Here is a 20300-nt window from a genome sequence, read left to right as displayed (position 1 = left end):
TACTCAACTTCTCTTCATAGTTAGCACCTTCCATATCAGGCAACGTCCTCGTAAACCTTCTCTGCACCCTCTCCAAAGGACCCACATCTTTCTGGTAATGTGGCGACCAGAACTGTACACAGTATTCTAAATGCGGCTGAACCAATATCTTGTACAATTTTAACATAACTTGCTAGCTCTTATACTCAATACCCTACAATCCCTCTGCTCTAATCCCAACCTCACCATTAAGCCAGCGGAAAAAGGGGGCGCAGTGGTAGTCTGGCGCACTGACCTCTACACCGCTGAAGCCAAACGCCAACTCAAGGACACCTCTTCCTACTGCCCCCTCGACCATGACCCCACCCCCCATCACCAAACCATCATCTCCCAGACCATACAGAACCTCATCACCTCAGGAGATCTCCCACCCACAGCTTCCAACCTCATAGTCCGGGAACCCCGCATTGCCCGGTTCTACCTCCTTCCCAAGATCCACAAGCCTGACCACCCTGGCCGACCCATTGTCTCAGCATGCTCCTGCCCCACTGAACTCATCTCTACCTACTTTGACACTGTCCTATCCCCCCTAGTCCAGAAACTCCCCACATACGTTCGAGACACCACCCACGCCCTCCACCTCCTCCAAGACTTCCGTTTCCCCGGCCCCCATCGCCTCATCTTCACCATGGATATCAAATCCCTCTATACCTCCATCCGCCATGATCAGGGCCTCCAAGGCCTCCGTTTTTTCCTCTCCAGACATCCCCAACAGTACCCTTCCACTGACACTCTCATTCGTTTGGCCGAACTGGTCCTCACCCTTAACAATTTCTCCTTTGAATCCTCCCACTTCCTCCAGACCAAAGGTGTAGCCATGGGCACACATATGGGCCCCAGCTATGCCTGTCTCTTTGTTGGCTATGTAGAGCAGTTGATCTTCCGTAATTACACCGGCACCACTCCCCACCTCTTCCTCCGCTACATTGATGACTGCATTGGCGCCACCTCGTGCTCCCGTGAGGAGGTTGAGCAATTCATCAACTTCACCAACACATTCCACCCTGACCTTAAATTTACCTGGACCATCTCTGACACCTCGCTCCCCTTCCTGGACCTCTCCATCTCCATTAATGACGACCGACTTGACACTGACATTTTTTTACAAACCCACCGACTCCCACAGCTACCTGGATTACACCTCTTCCCACCCTATCTCTTGCAAAAATGCCATCCCGTATTCCCAATTCCTCCGCCTCTGCCGTATCTGCTCCCAGGAGGACCAGTTCCACCATAGAACACACCAGATGGCCTCCTTCTTTAGAGACCACAATTTCCCTTCCCACATGGTTAAAGATGCCCTCCAACGCATCTCGTCCACATCCTGCATCTCCGCCCTCAAACCCCACCCCTCCAACCATAACAAGGACAGAACGCCCCTGGTGCTCACCTTCCACCCTACAAACCTTTGCATAAACCAAATCATCTGCCGACATTTCCGCCACCTCCAAAAAGACCCCACCACCAGGGATATATTTCCCTCCCCACCCCTTTCCGTCTTCCGCAAAGACTGTTCCCTCCGTGACTACCTGGTCAGGTCCACACCCCCCTACGACCCACCCTCCCATTCTGGCACTTTCCCCTGCCACTGCAGGAACTGTAAAACCTGTGCCCACACCTCCTCCCTCACCTCTATCCAAGGCCCTAAAGGAGCCTTCCACATCCATCAAAGTTTTACCTGCACATCCACTAATATCATTTATTGTATCCGTTGCTCCCGATGTGGTCTCCTCTACATTGGGGAGACTGGGCGCCTCCTAGCAGAGCGCTTTAGGGAACATCTCCGAGACACCCGCACCAATCAACCAAACCGCCCCGTGGCCCAACATTTCAACTCCCCCTCCCACTCTGCCGAGGACATGGAGGTCCTGGGCCTCCTTCACCACCGCTCCCTCACCACCAGACGCCTGGAGGAAGAACGCCTCATCTTCCGCCTCGGAACACTTCAACCCCAGGGCATCAATGTGGACTTCAACAGCTTCCTCATTTCCCCTTCCCCCACCTCATCCTAGTTTCAAACTTCCAGCTCAGCACCTTCTCCTTGACTTGTCCGACCTGCCTAGCTCCTTTTCCACCTATCCACTCCACCCTCTCCTCCCTGACCTATCACCTTCATCCCCTCCCCCACTCACCCATTGTACTCTATGCTACTCTCTCCCCACCCCCACCCTCCTCTAGCTTACCTGTCCACGCTTCAGGCTCACTGCCTTTATTCCTGATGAAGGGCTTTTGCCCGAAACGTCGAATTCGCTGCTCGTTGGATGCTGTCTGAACTGCTGTGCTCTTCCAGCACCACTAATCCAGTATTTGGTTTCCAGCATCTGCAGTCATTGTTTTTACCTACTCAATACCCTGTCCAATGAAGGCAAGCATACTATATGCCTTCTTGACCACTCTATCCACCTGTGCAGCAATCTTCAGGGTACAATGGACCTGCACTCCTCGATCTCTCTGCCCATCAACTTCTCCCGAGGCTCTTCCAATCATTGTATAATTCGCTCTAGAATTAGTCTTGCCTAAACGCATCACCTCACATTTGTCTGGATTGAAAACCATCTGCCACTTTTCTGCCCAACTCTCCAGTCTATCTATATCCTCCTGTATTCTCTGACAGTCCCATATGCTTTCTGCTACTCCACCAATCTTCGTGTCATCTGCAAACTTGCTGATCATACCAACAGTGCCCTCTTCCAGATTATTTATGTATATTACAAACAACAGTAGCCCCAACACTGACCCCTGTAGTACACCAGTGGTCACCTTTCTCCATTTCGAAAAACTCCCTTCAACGACTACTCTCTGTCTCCTGTTCTCAACCAGTTCTTTATCCACCTAGCTAGAACACTCTGCACACCATGTGACTTCACTGTCTCCATTAGTCTACCATGGGGAACCTTATCAAATGCCTTACTAAAGTCCATGTATATGACATCAACAGCCCTTCCTTCATCTATCAACTTGGTCACTTCCTCGAAGAACTCTATTAAGTTGGTAAGGCACGATCTCCCCCGCACAAAACCATGTTGCCTATCACCGATAAGCCCATTCTTTTCTAAATATAAATAGATCCTATCCCTCAGTACTTACAAGGGGCAAAAGAGTGGCAAAAGTGGACATTCAGCCGCTGGAAAATGATCCTGGAGAGATAGTAGTGGGGAACAAGGAAATGGCTGAGGAACCGAATAATTACTTAGCGTCAATCTTCATGGTGGAAAACACGAGTAATATCCCAAACATTCAAGAGAATGAGGGGCCACAGTTGAGTATGGTGGCCATCACCAAGGAGAAAGTGCTCGAGAAACTGAACGGCCTCAAGGTGGACAAATCAGCTGGACTACACCCCAGAGTTCAAAGGAAGATAGCTGAAGAAATAGCAGAGGTGTTAGTGATCTTTCCAGAATCGCTAGAATCATGAAGGATCCCAGCATACTGGAAAATTACTAACGTGAAACCCCTGTTTAAAAAGGGAGGAAGGCAAAAGAAGGAAAATTATACACTGATTAGCTGAACATTGGTTGTGGCTAAGATCCTGAAATCTGTTGTGAAGGATGAGATTTCTGAATAGTTGTAAGTGTATGGTAAAATTGGGCAAAGTCAGTAAGGTTTCATCAAGGGGAGGTCATGCCTGACAAATCTTTTAGAATTCTTTGAGGAATTAACAAACAGCTTCAACCAAGGAGAGCCAATGGATGTTATCTACTTGGACTTCAAGAAGGCCTTTGACAAGGTGCCATACAGGAGGCTACTATGTAAGATGTTAGAGGCGAGCATGGACAGAAGCCTGGCTGTCTGGCAGAAAGCAGAGAGTGGGGATAAATGGGTCCTTCTCAGGAAGGCAGCCGGTGACAAGTGGGGTTCTGCGCAGCTCAGTTTTGGGACCACAACTTTTCACTTTATAAATTAACAATCTAGATAAAGAAACTGATGACGTTCTGGCTAAGTTTGCAGATGATACAAAGATAGGTAGAGTGACAAGTAGCATTGAGGAGACAGAGGCTGCAGAAGGATTTGGACAGGTTAGGAGAATGGGCAAAGAAGTGACAGATGGAATATAACATCAGAAAATATGAGGTCATGCACTTTGGTAGGAAGAAGAGAGGCATGGACTATTTTCTAAATGGAAATTTCAGAAGTCCAAAGTGCAAACAGACTTGCGAGGTCTAGTCCAGGATTCTCTCAAAGTAAATTTGCAGGTTGAGTCAATAGTTTGGAAGGAAAATGCAATGATGACATTTGTTTTGAGAGGACATAAAAGCAGGAATGTACTTTTGAGGCCCCATATCCCAGGAAGATTGTACTAGCCTTGGAGTGTGCTCAGAGGAGGTTCATGAGAATGGTCCCAGGAATGGAAAGCTTAACATCTGAGGAACCTGGGTCCACACTCGATGGAAATTAGAAGAATGGGGGATCTAATTGAAACATACAGAGTACTGAATAGTGTGGACAGAGTGGAAGACGGGAAGATGTTTCCACTGGTAGGAGAGACTAGGACCCGAGAGCACAGTCTTAGAGTGAAGGGAAGACCTTTTAGAACGGAGAGAAGGACAAGCTTCTTAGGCCAGAGAGTAGCAAATCCATGGAATTCATTTCAACAGAAGGCTGTGGAGGCCAGGTCATTGAGAATATTTAAGAAAGAGATGGATAGGTTCTTGCGTATCAAAGGGATCAAGGATTATGGGGAAAATAAGGTTGAGAAACTTATCAGTCATGACTGAATAGCAGAGCAGATTTGATGGGCTGAATGGCCTAATGTTTGCTCCTATGTCTTATGGTCTATAACCGTGGATATTTAGCTCCCAGCCCTATTCCCCTTGCAGCCATGTCTCTGTAATACCCACAACATTGAAATTAGCTGGTACAATCTGCGCTAAAAGCCCTTTTACCTTATTTTTCATACTGTGTGCATTTAAGTACAACAGTCTCAGCCCTGTGTTGACACCCACCCCCCACTTCATACTTGTCCCGTTATCTGTTGTGCCTTTCTGTACTCTGTCCTATTACTTGCTCTGAAAACTTTAATAATAGGGCAGCACATCGATTCAGTGGTTAGCACTGTTACCTCACAGCACCAGGGACCCGAGATTGATTCTAGTTTTGGATAATGATCTGTGTGGAGTTTGCACATTCTCCCTATGGCTGTGTAGATTTCCTCCGGGTGCTCTGGTTTCTTCCTACAGTCCAAAGATGTGCAGGTTAGGTGAATTGGCCTTACTAAATTGCCCATTAGTGTCCACGGATATGCATCCTAAGTGGGTTAGTCATTGGAACTGCAGTGTTACAGAGATAGGGTAGGGGTGAGAGTCTTGGGTGGGATGCTCTTCGAAGAGCTGGTGCCGACCTGAATGGCCTGCGCCCACAATGTAGGGATTCAATGCTGAACCTTCCTCCACCTTGTGCCAGTTTGCTGGGAGCTCAGGTAGTAGTCCAGAGATTACCACCTTTTTGGTTTGCTTTCTAATTTAGTCCATAGAATGCTCATACTTCCTCAGCATATCTCCTCTTTCTACTTATATTGTTGGTATCTATGTGGACCAAGGCAAATGGATTGTCCCCTCACACTCCAAGTTCCTCTGTAGCCCAGATGAGATATCCTGAACCACGCAGGCAATGTAGTCCTTGGAATTCTCGATCCAGGCAAGAGAGACCATTGCCTTTTCCCCTAATTATAAATCCCCAATTACAACTACATCTCTCTTTTCTCCCCCCTCTTGGATAGCTTCCTGTATCACTGCGCTAGTGTTAGTTTGCTCATCCTCCCTACAGGCCCAACTCAGCCACACAGGGAGCATGGATTTCCCTGGGTAACATCCTCTGAACTGCCCTCAATGAAATCTCCAGTTAAAATACTTCTTTAAGATGAGCTTAGAGCCTGAATTAGTACATGGAACTAAGATGTTGCAGCCATTACAGAAACTTGGTTGAGAGAAGGGCTGCGCATCATTCTAGCTTTTAGATGTTTCAGGTATGATAGACACGATGGGCGAGTTGCATCACTGATTAAAGAAAATGTCACAGCTGCATTAAGAAAACATTTTAAAGGGCTGATACAGTGATCATATAGGTAATCAGGAACAAGGTGCAATCATGCTACTGGGGTTATACTATAGGCCTCCCAATAGGCAGCAGGAGATAGAAAAACACCAGAGTTGTTGTTGAGGGTAACTAACTTTCCCTATATTGACTGGAACTTCCTTAGATCCAGTGACTGAGATGGAACTGAATTTGTTAAATGCATCCATGGGAGTTTCCTTTTTTTGAAATTATTGATGGGATGTGGGCATTGTTGGCTGGCCAGCATTCATTGCCCGTCCTTAGTTGCCTTTAAGAAAATGGTGGTGAGCTACCTTCTTGAACCGCTGCAGTCCACTTTCCATGGGTTGACCCACAATGCCCTTTGGGAGGGAATGCCAGGATTTTGACTCAGCAACAGTGGAGGAATGGCGATGTATTTTCAAACAAGGATGGCGAGTGGCTTGGAGGGGAACTTAAAAGTGGTGGGTATTCCCATAGGTTTGCTGTCCTGGTCCTTCTAGATGGAAGTGGTCATGGGTTTGGAAGGTGTTTTCTGAGGATCTTTAGTGATTTTCTGCAGAGCATCTTGTGGATAGTACACACTACTGCCACTGAGGGTCAGTGGTGGAAGGAGTGGATGCTTGTAGATCTAGCGCCAATCAAGTGGGCTGCTTTGTCCTGGATTGTGTCTAGCTTCTTGAGTGTTTTTAGACCTGCACTCATCCAGGCAGGTGGGGAGTACTGCATCACACTTCTGCCTCATGCCTTGTAGATGGTGAGCAGGCTTTGGGGAAGCAGGAGATGAGTTACTTGCCTAGCTTCTGACATGCTTTTGCAGCCACTTTTTATGTGGAGAGTCCAGTTGAGTTTTTGGCCAATGATAAACCTCAGGATGCTGCTGGTAGCGGATTCAATGATGGTAACATCATTGATTGTGAAGAGGCAGTGGTTAGATTGTCTCTTAGAGTAAGAGAGATATAAAGCACAGAAACAGACAGTTCAGGTGAATTCATTGATTCCGACCAGATATCCTAAACTAATCTAGTCTCATTTGCCAGCACTTGGCCAATATCAATTTAAACATATCGTATTAATAGAAGGGGCTCTTATTCCTCCAACTGCCAATAATCCTGCTTTTAACCCTGTATCTGCATTCAAATTCAACCTTCCGAAATGAATCACTTCACACTTTTCCAGATTGAACTCCACCTGCCACTAATCAGCCCAGTTCTGTATCCTGTCAATGTTCCACTCAACCCACAACAGCCCTCCACACTATCCACCACTCCACCAAACCTCATGTAATCAACAAACTTACTAATCTACCATTCCACTTCCTAATTCAAGTCATTTATAAAAATCACAAAGAGCAAAGGTCCTAGAACAGATCCTTGGGGAACGCTACTGGTTACCAAGCTTTGTCTTCTATGGGCCAGCCAATTCTGTATCCAACAGCCACATTTCCCCGTATCCCATGCCTCCTTACCTTCTGAAGAAGTCTACCATGAGAAATCTTATCAAATGCATTGATAAAACCAATGTAGACCATATCCACTGCGCTATGTTGATGAATGTGTTTTGTCAAATTGTTAAGAATTCAACAAGGTTTGTGAGGCATGACCTGCCCCTTACAAAGGCAAAAGTGAGGACTGCAGATGGTGGAAACCAGAGTTTAGATCAGTGTGGTGCTGGAAAAGCACAGCAAGTCAGGCAGCATCCGAGGAGCAGGAAAATCGATGTTTCGGGCAAAAGCCCTTCACCAGGAATAGAGGCAGGAAGCCTCCAGGTGCTGACTATAAAACTATTATTTCCCAAGTACAGGTAATCATCAATAGTTCGTTGCCAAGCACCAAATCCAATATGGCCTCCCCTCTAGTCAGCTTATCTACATATTGAGTCAGGAGAGCTTCCTTGACACACCTGACAAAAATTGCTCCATCCAAACTATTTGAACTAAGGAGGTTCCAATCAATATTAGGGAAGTTAAAGTCACCCATGACAACAACCATGTTACTTCTGCACCTTTCTAAAATCTTCCTTCTCATCTGCTCCTGCAGGTCTCTGCTGCTAATGGGGGGTCTATAGAAAACTCCCATTAAAGTGACCGCTCCTTTCCTGTTTCTGACGTCCACCCATATTGACTCTGTACACAAACCCTCTCCGACAACCTTTCTTTCTGTAGCTGTGATACTAGCCCTGAATAGCAATGCCACTTCCCCCACCTTTTCTACCTACCTTACTATTCCTTTTGAAACATCTAAACCCCAGAACATCCAACAGTCATTCCTACCCCTGTGATATCCAAGTCTCTGTAATGGCCACAACATCATAGTTCCAAGTACTGATCCATGATCCATTCATCACCTGGCACTTCTTGTGTTAAAAAAGACACACTTCAACCCATTGCACTGACTGCATCTTTGCTCTATCACCTGTCTATCCCTCTTCACAGACTCTCTGCCCAGAGTATCTGCCTGTTTACTACCTACTCCATCATCTGATCTGTAGCTATGGTTCCCAACCCCCTGCCAATCTAGTTTAAACTCTCACGATGAGCTCGAGCAACCCTCCTGCCCAGGATATTGGTGTCCCATCAGGTAAGGTGCAACCCATCCTTCGCGTACAGGTCCCAACTTCCCCAGAAGGTATCCCAATGATCCACACGTCTGAAGCCCTCCCTCTTACACCAGCCCTGAGGCCACTTGTTCATCTACTCGTTCATCGTCTGTTTCTAGCCTCACTCACCCAAGACACTGGTAGCAATCCTGAGATTACCACTCTACTTGAGCTGCCTTTTAGCTTCCAACCTCACTCTCCACATTAACTTTTCAGGTCCTCATCCCTTTTCCTAGCTATGTCATTGGTACCGATGTGTACCACAACTTCTGGCTCCCTTCTCTCCCCCTTAGGAATCCTGTAGACTCGATCAGAAATCTCCCTGACCCTGACATCCTGGAGGCAACATACCATCTGGGAGTCTTGTTTGTGACCACTGAATCTCCTGTCTGTTCCTCTAACCATTGAATCTCCTATCACTATTGCTTGCCTATTCTCCCCCTTCCCTTCTGAGCCACAGAGCAAGGCTCAGTGGCAGAGACCTGGCCGCTGAGGCTTTCCCCTGGTAGGGTCCCCCCCAACAGTATCCAAAACGGTATACTTATTATTGAGGGGAATGGCCACAGGGGGTCCCTACACTGTCTGCCTCTTCCCATTTCCTCTCCTGGTGGTCACCCAGCTCCCTTTATCCTGTCACTTAGGTGTGACTGCCACCCTACATCCCTCTCTTATCATCCCCTCAGCCTCAAACAATTCAAAGTTCATCCACCTCCAGTTCCCTAACAGTCTGTGAAGAGCTGGGTTTGGATGCACTTGTCACAGGTGAAGTCAGCAGGGTCCCCAGCGGTGACCTTTACCTCCCACATCCTGCAACAGGAGCATGCAACTACCCTAGCTTTCATCCCCTCTGCTCTAAATTGTGAGGAGAGATTGAAAACCGAAAATAAAACATTATCTTACCAACCCTTCACACAGGGTCATTTTTTATACCCATCCAGATGATCTTTAAATGCTGTAACCAGACCAGCCCCCACCACTTCTTCTTGCAGTTCATTCCATACACTCACCACTCTCTGCATGAAAAAGTTGCCCCTTAGGTCCCTTTTATATCTTTTCCTTCTCACCCTAAATCTATGGCCTCTAGTCCTGGACTCTCCCACTCCAGGGAAAAAGACCTTGTCTATTTATCCTATCCATGCCCCTCGTGATTTTATAAACGTCCAGAAGGTCACCCTTCGGCCTTTTATTGGTGATGGTCATAGTCAGGCATTTGTAGAATCATCAGTGACCGTCCTTACTTCTGACCTAGTGATGGAGAGCAGGTCATTGATGAAGCAGCTGAAGATGGTTGGGCCTGGGACACCACACCGAGGAACTCCTGCAGAGATATCCTGGGAGCGGAGATGACTAGAACCATGACCATCTTCCTGTGTGTCAGGTATGACTCCAACCACTGCAGAGTTTGCCCCAATACCCACTGATTCCAGTTTTCCTCAGGCTCCTTAATGCCACACTTGGTCAAATACAGCTTGGATATTGAGGATTGTCACTCTCTCCTTCTCTCTGGAATTCAGCTCTTTTGTCCATGCTTGATCTAAGGCTGTAATGAGATCAGGAGCTGACTGGCCCTGGTGGAACCCAAACTAGGCGTCGCTGAGTAGGTTATTGCTGAGCAGGTACGACACCTTCTATCACTTTACTGATGATCAAGAGTAGGCTGTCAGGGTAGTAATTGGCCGAGTTAGATTTATTCTGCTTTTTATGTACAGAACATACTTAGGCAATTTCCACACTGTTGGATAGATGCCAGTGTTATAACTGTACTAGTACGGCTTGGCTAGGGGAGCAGCAAGCTCTGCAGCACAAGTCTTCAGTGCTATTGCTGGAATATTGTTGGGGCCCAAAGCCTTTGCAGTATCCAGTTCTTCTCACTTTTTTTGATATCACTTGGAGTGAACTGAATTGGCTGAAGACTGGTTTCTGTAGTACTGGTGACCACGGAGGATGCTGAGATGGATCATCCACTCGGCACTTCTGGCTGAAGATTGCTGCAAAAGCTTCAGCCTTTATCTTTTGCACTGATGTGTTGGGCTCTTTTATCATTTAGAATGGGATTATTTGTGGAGCGCACTCCTCCAGTGAGTTCTTAATCATCCACTACCATTCACAACTGGCTGTGGCAGGACTACATTGCTTAGATCTGACCTGTTGGTTAGAGGATCGCTTGCCTCTGTTAATCACTTGCTGCTTATGCTGTTTGGCATACACTCAGTCAAGTTTGGTGGCTTCACCAGGTTGACACGTCATCTTCAGGTATGCCTGGTGCTGCTGCACTCTCCATTCAACCAGTATCGATCCCCAGGCTTGATAGTAATAGTCAAGTGGGGAATATGCTGGGCCACGAGGTTTTGGAGTACGATTCTGTTGCCGTTGATGGCTCACCGTGCCTCATGGATACCCAGCCTTGAGTTGCTAGATCTGTTCAAAGTCTGTCCCATTTAGCACAGTGATAGTGCCACACAACATGATGGAGGGTATTCTCAATGTGTAGGCAGGACTTCTACTTCACAAGGACTGTGCGCTGGTCACACTTACTGATACTATCATGGACAGATACAAAAGTAGCCAACAGATTGTTAAGGATGAGTTCAAGTATATTTTTCCCTCTGTTGGTTCCCTCACCACCTGTCAAAGACCCAGGCTAGCAGCAATGCCCCGTAGGGCCAGATCAGCTTAATCAGTAATACTGCTGCTGAGTCACTTTTGGTGGTGGACATTGAACTTCCCCACCTAGAGTACAATTTGTGCCTTGCCATCCTCAGCATTTCCTCGAAGAGTTGTTCAACATGGAAAAGTAGTGTGGTGTTGGAAAAGCACAGTGGGTCAGGCAGCATTCAAGGAGCAGGAAAATCGATGCTTCCTTTGCAGAGATGTTGATTTTGCTGCTCCTCGGATGCTGCCTGACCTGCTGTGCTTTTCCCGCATCATACTCTCAACTCTAATCTCCAGCATCTACAATCCTCACTTTCGCCAACATGGAGAAGTACCGATTTATCAGCCAAGGACAGACAGTACGTGTAATCAGGTTTCCTTGTCCGCGTTTAACCTAAAGCCACGGGATTTAGAGTCAACAGAGACGTACAATATGGAAACAGACCGTTCAGTCCAATTCATCCATGCTGACCAGATATCCTAAATTAATCTAGTCCCACTTGCCAGCATTTGGCCAATATCCTTCTTCATGGGGTCTGGAGTCAACATTGAGGTTCCTAGGGAAACCTCCTGCCAATTGTATTCCACTGTGCTGCCACCTCTGCTGGGTCTATCCCGTCAATGAGACAGGACACATCCAGAGATGGTGATGGTGGCGTCTGGAACATTGTCTTTTAGGTGTGAGTCCCTAAGTATGATTATGTCAGGCTGCTGCTGGACTCATCTGTGAGACAGCTCTTCCAATTTTGGCACTACCCCCTAGATGTTAGAAAGGAAGGCTTTGCAGGGTCAACAGGGCTGTTTCTGCTGTTATCTTTTCCAATGCCCAGGTTGATGCAGATGACATGTCCGGTTTCATTTCTTTGAGACTTTGTAGCGATTGGTACAATTGAATGGCTTGCTAGGCCATTTCAAAGGACAATTGAGAGTCAATCACATTGCTGTCACATGTAGGCCAGACCACATGAGGATGTCAGATTTCCTTCCCTGAAGGACGTTAGTGAACCTGATGGGTTTTTACAACAATCGACAATGATTCATGGTCATTGTTAGATTCTTAATTCCACATTTTTATAAAAAATGAATTCAAATTCTGCAGGATTTAAACCCAGAACATTAGCTAAATTTCTGGATTAATAGTCCAGCAATAATACCACTCAGCCATCACCTCGTGAAACAATACGTAGATAAGTCCAAATAGAGAAGGGTTGGTACTAAACCTTGTACTAGGAAATGAACCTGGCCAGGTGATCAAAATTTCAGACAGGGAGCATTTTGGGACAGTGATCATAATTCCATAAGTTTTAAGATCGTTACGGAGAAAAGACAAGACAACATTTGGCAGTATGCTCCATCTTGGGGGAAGGCTAATTACAACAGTCTTCAGCAAGAACTGGAGAAATTAGAATAGAAGGCAGCTGTTTGAGGGTGCATGCATATTTCACATGTGGGAGACTTTTAAAGGCCAGTTGTTCAGATTTCAGGACCAGCATTCTGAGAGGCTGAAAAATTAAAATGGCAATATTCAGGAACTTTGGATGAGGAGAGATATTGAAAGTTTAATTAAAAAGAAAAAGGAAGCTTATGTAAGATTTAGGAAACTAAATCAATCAAGACCTTTGAGGAATATAAAGGAAGCAGGAAAGAACTTAAACAAGGGATTAGGCAGGTTAAAGGGCTTATAAAAAGTCCTTGGCAAGTAGGATTAAGGAGATTTCCAAAGCATTTTATATATGCATATTAGGAGCAACAGCACAAATAGCAAACTAGGTGGGTTTACTCAAGGACAAAGGAGGGAACTTATGCATAGAGCAAGAAGTAGTGGTTGAGGTCCTTAATCATTTTTATCAGTATTCCCAAAAGACATGCATGATGGTAAGTTTAGGGAGGGATATGTTGATATTCTGGGGCATGTTGATATTAAGGTAGTGGTGGTGCTGAAAAATATTAATGTAGAGAATTCTATCAGGCCTGATGAGATCTACCCAAGATAGTGACAACAGGAAAACGTGGAGATTGCTGGATCTTGACAGAGATCTTTGTATTCTCTTTAGCCACAGGCAAGGTTCTAGGAAACTGGAGAACGACTAATGTTCTTTAGTTTAAGGAGGGGCAACAGGATAATCCAGGAAATTACAGACCAGTCAGCCTTACACCAGTAGTACAGAAATTATTGGAGAAGATTCTTAGGCACAGGATATACTTGTATTTGGAAAAGAATGGTCTTATTAGGGATAATCTGCTTGATTTTGTGCAGGAGAGGTTTTGTCTCACGACGCTGAGTTTTTTGGGGGAGTGGCGATAATCAATGAAGGTAGGTCACTGGATGTTTCCCACATGGACTTTACTAAAACATTTGACAAGTTCCCTCAATGTAGGCTGGTCCAGAAGATTAAACTAAATTGGATCCACATTGAGCTGGTATGCTGAATACAAAATTGGCTTGGTTACCAAAAAACAGAGGGCGTTTTTAAGAGTGGAGATCTGTGACCAGGGGTATTTTACAATGATCAATACTGGGGCCTCTGCTGGTGTACTATATCCATACAAATGATGTGGGTGAAAACGGTGGTCTGATCAGCAAGTTTGCAAACGTACAAAAATAGGTGGACAATGAGGAAGGTTGTCAAAAGATACAGCAGGATATATAGATCAACTGGAAAGTAGGTAAGAGAAATGGCAGATGGAGTTTAATCTGGACATGTGAGGTGATGTATTGGGAGGTCAAATGCAAGAGGGAAGTAGAGAGTAAACGGCTAGACCCTTAGGAGCATTGATATACAGAGGAATCTTGGGATGCAAGTTCACAGTTCCCTAAAAATAGCAACATAGGTGAATAAGGTGGTAAAGCACGCATACATCATCAGTCAGGGCATGGAATATAAAATTTGGCAAGTTATACTGTGGCTGTATAAAAGTTTAATTAGGCCACATTTGGAGTATTGTGTGCATTTCTGGTCACCTACAGGATGGGTATATAGGCTTTGGACAGGGTACAAAAGCAGTTTAACAGGGTGTTGCCTAGAGTGGAGTGTTTGGGCTATTGAACAGAGATTGGACAAACTTGAATTGTTTTCACTGGAGCATTGGAGGCTGAGGGACAACCTGATAGAAGTATATATAATTATGAAAGTCATTTTGTAGGGTGGATAATCAGAGTCTCTTTCCCAGGGTGGAAACATCAAAAACTAGTGGCATAGGTTTATGGTGAGAGGGGAAAGCATAAAGGAAATGTGCTAGACAAATTTATTTGTACACAGAGGGAGATAGTTGCCTGGAATGCACTACCAGGGAAAGTGGTAGAAGCAGATACATAAGCAAGCCCAAGAGACATTTTGACAGATGCATGAACAGGCAGGGAATATGGGAATACAGATCCTGTGCAGGCGGGTGGGATTAGTTTGGAATGGCATCATGGCCAGCACAAATATGGTGGTCTGAATGGCTTGTTTCTGTACTGTACTAAAACTACTTACAATACTCCATATGTGGTCTTACTAGCACTTTGTACAGGTGCAGGAAGACTTCACAATGCTGAAACTCCAACCCCCTTGAAATAAGGGCTAACATTCTATTAGCCTCCCGCAGCACCTGTTTGATAGCTTTTTAGTGTTACATGCACAAGTACCCCAAGTCCCTTGTGTTGCAGCTTTCTGCAGTTTTTCTCAATTTAAGACTTCTTTTTCTTCTCCTTTCCAAATGAACAACTTCACATTTTCCCACATTATAACATGTATTTCTTCAACACAAATTGGCTTTAATGCAACTGAAGAATTTAGACTGTTATTTGTGGAACATGTACTTTCCTTGCCTGTATTGGTTATAATACAATTCTAGCCCCAGTAGCGCAATGGAGCATCTATTGCATGATTTTCTTATAATGTGAGATCGCATGAGAACGGAACTATTGCGTTACATATTAGCACTGGCTGTACTCCATTTGCCAACTTTTTGTTCACATACATGATCTGTCAATATCTCTGAACAAAAATGGAAATTGTTGGAAAAGCTCAGCAGGTCTGGCATCTGTGCAGAGAAATCAGAGTTGACGTTTTGGGTCGAGTGACCCTTCCTCAGAACTATAATCGATTTGCTTCCCTTTTCCAATCTGCCTTTCCACCTATTTTTGTGTTTGCTGCAAATTTGGCTGCAGTGCATTCAATTCTTTCCTCCAAGCCATTAACACATGTTGTGAACAGCTGCAGTCCCAACACTCATCTTTGTGGAACTCCACTGGTAACACGTCACCAACCTGAAAAAGAACCCTATATCCTCATTGTTCCCTGCCGATCAGCCAGTTCTCTATCCAACCCAATATACTACCTTCAACACTGTCGGCTCATTCCTTATAACAAACTTTTGAGTTACCTTGTTGAAAACTCTGGAACAGCTACTTGCCTTTAGCCCCATTAGTTTGTTGAATGCACTTCTCTAGTGATGGTGGTGGCACTTAAATCCTCCCCCCATATTCTTTATTAATGGAACAAAGTATCCTCCACTATAAAGATTGATGCAAAATATCTGCTGTGAAAGGCTGCTCATGGCATTAATCAACTTTAGCCTTCCCACTACTCTTGACCCACTCCAATTTGCCTACTGGACCAACAGATCCATGCCAGATGCCATATCACTTGCCCCTCACTCCTCCCTCTGCCTGCCAGTGCTTGCTTACTGTCTTCCCTGCTAAACTATAGGCCAGTTGTTTCTGACAAGTTTCTCACTCTCGACCTAAATATTAAATTCTATCATGTTATGATCACTACTTCCTCAGACATCTTACACTCAAAAATTAGTTAGTAAATCTGTCCCATTACCCATCATTAGATCCAAGATACCTGCTTCATGGTTAGCTTGACATTGCCCTGGGAAACTCTCCTTAATGCATTATCCTTTCCAATTTGACTAACCCCAAACATGAAGATTGAAGTCATCCATAATTGTTCTCTATTCTTTTTACATGCTCCTATTATTTGTTGATTCAAAGCTTTTCCCCCGCAGTATGGGTTCTGCACACTACTCCTACCACCGTCTTCTTTCCCTTGCTGTTTTTTTTTCAAACTTCACTCAAATGGACTGCACATCATCAAAGTCTAGATCTCTCACCACTGACCTTATTTCATCTCTTTTTAACAGCGCTACACCACCACCTTTTTCATCCCTCTGTTTTTCTGAAAGGTCAAATATCCTGAATGTTAAGTTCCTAGTTCTGATCTCCTTACAACCATGTTTTCACAAATGGCTTCAAAATCATATTTATTTACCTTGATTTGTGCTATCACTTCACCTAACTTATTTCAAACGCTTCATTCTCTAAGATAGAAAGCCTTTAAAAATTTGGAGAAGGTGTTCCTGCTCGCAAAAGAGAAAAGAATGAGAGCGCCATAAATTTAAAATAATGAGCAAAGAAAGCAAGGGTGTTTCAAAACACAAATGGAAGAGATTGAATGTCCTGTCAGGGCAGGGTGTCTGTGTCTGCACCAGTTCCACCTCCTATTCACACCATGACCTGGAAAATTTCATTTACATTTTTCTTTCAAATTTCCAACCTTCCCTTGCCTTCAGTTGGTCCACTTCAGAATCTTGTCTTCCCTTTCTTCATTTCTGGGCATTGGCTTTCTACTAATAATGTTCACTATTCCCACAGTGATCCTGACTACACTTGCACTTCATGTAAAGACATCATTCCATTCTCCCAGATTCTCAGTCATGTGCTTTCCATTACAATCACACCAACACGTATTCCTTTTCCCACAAATAAGGATTCACATCCACCTCGGTCGACAGGCTCCTCCACTACAGGGCCTTGGTGAGGCCACACCTAGAATATTGTGTGCAGTTTTGGTCTTCTTTTCTGAGGGAAGGTGCTGTTGCTCTCTGGAGAGTGCAGCAAAAGTTTACCAGGCTGATCCCGGGGATGGTGGGACTGATGTATGAGGAGAGATTAACTCGGTTAGGATTGTTTTCACTGGAGTTCAGATGAATGAGGAGGGGGATCTCACAGAGACCTATAAAATTCTAACAAGACTAGATAGGGTAAATGCAGGGAGGATGTTCCTAATGGTGGATGGGTCCAGACCAGAGGTCACAGTCAGAGGATTCAAGGTGGACCACTTAGGACAGAGATGAGGAGACATTTCTTCACCCAAAGAGTGGCGAGTCTGTGGAATTCATTACCACAAGCAGTTAATGCCAAAACAGTGAATGTACTCAAGGGGCAATTAGATATAGCACTTAGGTGAATGGGATCAAAGATTATGGAGAGAAAGCAGGATTAGCCTATTGAGTTGGACAGTCAGCCATGATTGTGTTGAATGGTGGAACAGTCAAGAATGGCCGAATGGCCTCTTCTGCTCCTATCTTCTATGTTTCTATGTAAATCATGGACCTCTCTGCTCTCATCCCTTTCCCAGGCTTACTGATCCATGACAGATTTCCCCGGTCTCCATTTTCCATCCCTTCAGCTGTGTTTTAGGGATCAACCCCTGTGATTTCCACTAACCATATAATCACAGAGCGCCTACCTCCCAGTTCAGCACATTAAAAACACTGTTTATTCCATGACACACTGGACCACTCGTCAGTTACTCCAACACCCTCTTCTTTTCCTATAGCACTATTCTATGCACCGCATGAAATGCAACATCCACCCTTTTATCTTTTCTCCATTCGAGGCCACAAACATGTCTTTCTGGTGAAGCAGTGACTTAGTGAGAAATCTTTCAATTAAGACTACTGCTTACAATGTGCTCTCTTATTCACCACGACCTAAACGCACAGTGGATGACTGCTACTTCACCCATTACCACAAAGCTTTTGGTCATTTAATCTTCGACCTATTAGTTTCTCATTTGTCTTTCCGCTGCCCCTTAGAATGTTCAAAACCTATTCTTATTGCATCATTCATCAGTTCTGAAGAAGGGTCACTGATCTGAAACATTAACTTTGTTTCCTCTCAACATATGCTGGTGGATCTGAATTTCTTCAGCATTTTCAGTTTTTATTGATTAATTAAGCAGGTCTTTGCTTGTTCTCCCAGGTACAAAGGCAAATGTGAACAATCTCATGTTCCAAAAACTAAGACAAGCTGTCACTGTATCACTGAACAAATGCAAACAGAATATTTGCTTTCATACTGTAACTCACAAATGAACTAGTGTGACATTGGTGACTGGACAAAAACCACAGGGCCTGTTCTTTTGGGCCAAAGGTAGATGTCTGACACCTAAATGATGATAAAGACCCTCATACCTCGCAGCTCACTGGTGGAACTTCTAAAGGTCGACGTTCACTTACTTTATCTGTCAAATTGTGAAATGATTTAGAATTCAAGCTGTTGAGCATCTCTCCATTTCTATTACTTGTTACAGATCTTATGTTAAATAACTGTGGACAGAAACAGGTTGTCACCTTCATATACAAAGTACTGAAGTCTCTAAAGTACGAAGAGAATGAGAATGTCTCGCAAAGTTACAGTGGAGGTGGAGAACAAAAACCTTACATGACCTACAGCTCCACCTGCCAGAGCTAGCTCTGCGTCTGAATGCAAGTGCTCCAAACACACTGTGCTCTATACCACCTTTAATCCACGTCCAATACCTTTTGATAGAGTCTCTGCTTCAAATAACATTTCAATTAAGATTACATTTCCTTCTCTTTCACCCCTGAATTCTCTGACTACGTTGAGAGTTGATGCTTCCTAGTGAGGGAGAATTTTGGAAAAAGGTTGTAATGGCATAATCGAGACAAAAATGGTCATAGCAAACACCTAGGGAGAACTAATGCCATCTTTAATGATGAAATTAATAAAATTGTTGTTTTGCCATAATTTTGTAGGAAATTCCAGTGTTTTTAAAGCATATTGCTTTCATAGCAGGACAAGTAAAATGGTGAAGGATAAAATGGCCTATGTGCACTGGAAAATTTTATGATCATGTCGTGAAAGGCAAACATCCAACAATTGCACTAATTGTGCAAACAGTAAAACTCGTGAACAATAATACTCAGTGTTGCAGGTTTGTGGAACTTAAGGTATCAGAGAATCATTTTCAAAAACATTCCTAGATGGAACTAAGAATCTTCTAGTGTAATATTGCTTCCTAAGTTTAATTATATAGAGAAATGAAAGCAACACTTATTGTGTTCCATGGAAATACAAAACAAGTGGTGCCAGAGTTCCCCAATAATTGAAACAGAGGGGGATCCAGGCTGGCTGCTACACTGAAGGCAAAGTGGAGATGGGAGGGTGCGGCGAGAGGCATGGAGGTGTTGAACCGTTGATATAGGAGAATCTTTAGATTGAATCTGTGACTTTAAACACTGTTTCAGCATCAGTCAGCACTTGATTTCATTTACTACGCTTTGGTTAATGTACTTACCTAAAACATAAGCAGCGACTAATTTCTGATTGACACTTAAGTGGAGGTAAACAGGCACCAGAGATTCTGCTTCCCCAAGTGTTGGTAACATTAATGCTATGATACAGATGATTCCCAGGAAGACTGTAAGTAAACTCGGTCCCGAAGAGGCAGTTCTGGATTCTGAAAATCAATTAGATGATTGAGCGATATACAAAATCATCAAACTATACAGCAGAGACACAGGAGGCAAAACATTAATTTCATGCTAGGATCTTGATTTTCTCTGTAGAGAATCTGGTCAGGTCTGTAATGGTTGCGTATGCACTCGTGCCGAAGATAAACAGTTATTTCCACAAATGCAATGTTTAAAGTCACCACTGTTTTTTATTTGAATGCTGTGTTTATGCAGCAAAAAGCCACTTAACTGCACAATGCTCAACAGAAAAATCCTAGCAAATGCTGACAGATGCCATGAGCTAGCAGAAATAGAAATACACTTGTTATTTCTCATCCCTATTCAAAGGCTGCTGCACACAAGGCATCGTCATGCAAGGGCTAGGCCCAAGTTCAATTCCTACTATGTCGCTTACGGTCAAACAGCTCTTTGAAATTCAGCCGTGAGGT

At 44.4% G+C, this 20300-nt stretch overlaps 1 protein-coding gene across 4 annotated transcripts in view; it reads right to left on the bottom strand.

Annotated features, from left to right (window-relative positions):
* Positions 1–20300, bottom strand: part of mospd1 (motile sperm domain containing 1) — a 91779-nt gene that overhangs the window by 34715 nt on the left and 36764 nt on the right. For 3 of the 4 annotated variants that reach the window (XM_072595658.1, XM_072595657.1, XM_072595659.1), the window contains one exon: positions 19695–19856. The exons of the other annotated variant lie outside the window; for it this stretch is intronic. In XM_072595658.1, the coding sequence (XP_072451759.1) occupies positions 19695–19856 (162 nt within the window). The remainder of the gene's footprint in view (positions 1–19694; positions 19857–20300) is intronic. 4 annotated transcript variants of the gene reach the window in all.

The sequence above is a fragment of the Chiloscyllium punctatum genome, chromosome 25 (genome assembly GCF_047496795.1).
Source record: "Chiloscyllium punctatum isolate Juve2018m chromosome 25, sChiPun1.3, whole genome shotgun sequence".
NCBI classification, from domain to species: Eukaryota; Metazoa; Chordata; class Chondrichthyes; order Orectolobiformes; family Hemiscylliidae; genus Chiloscyllium; species Chiloscyllium punctatum.
Note: the sequence above shows the minus strand (reverse complement) of the source record. Positions and strands in the feature narration are given on the sequence as shown.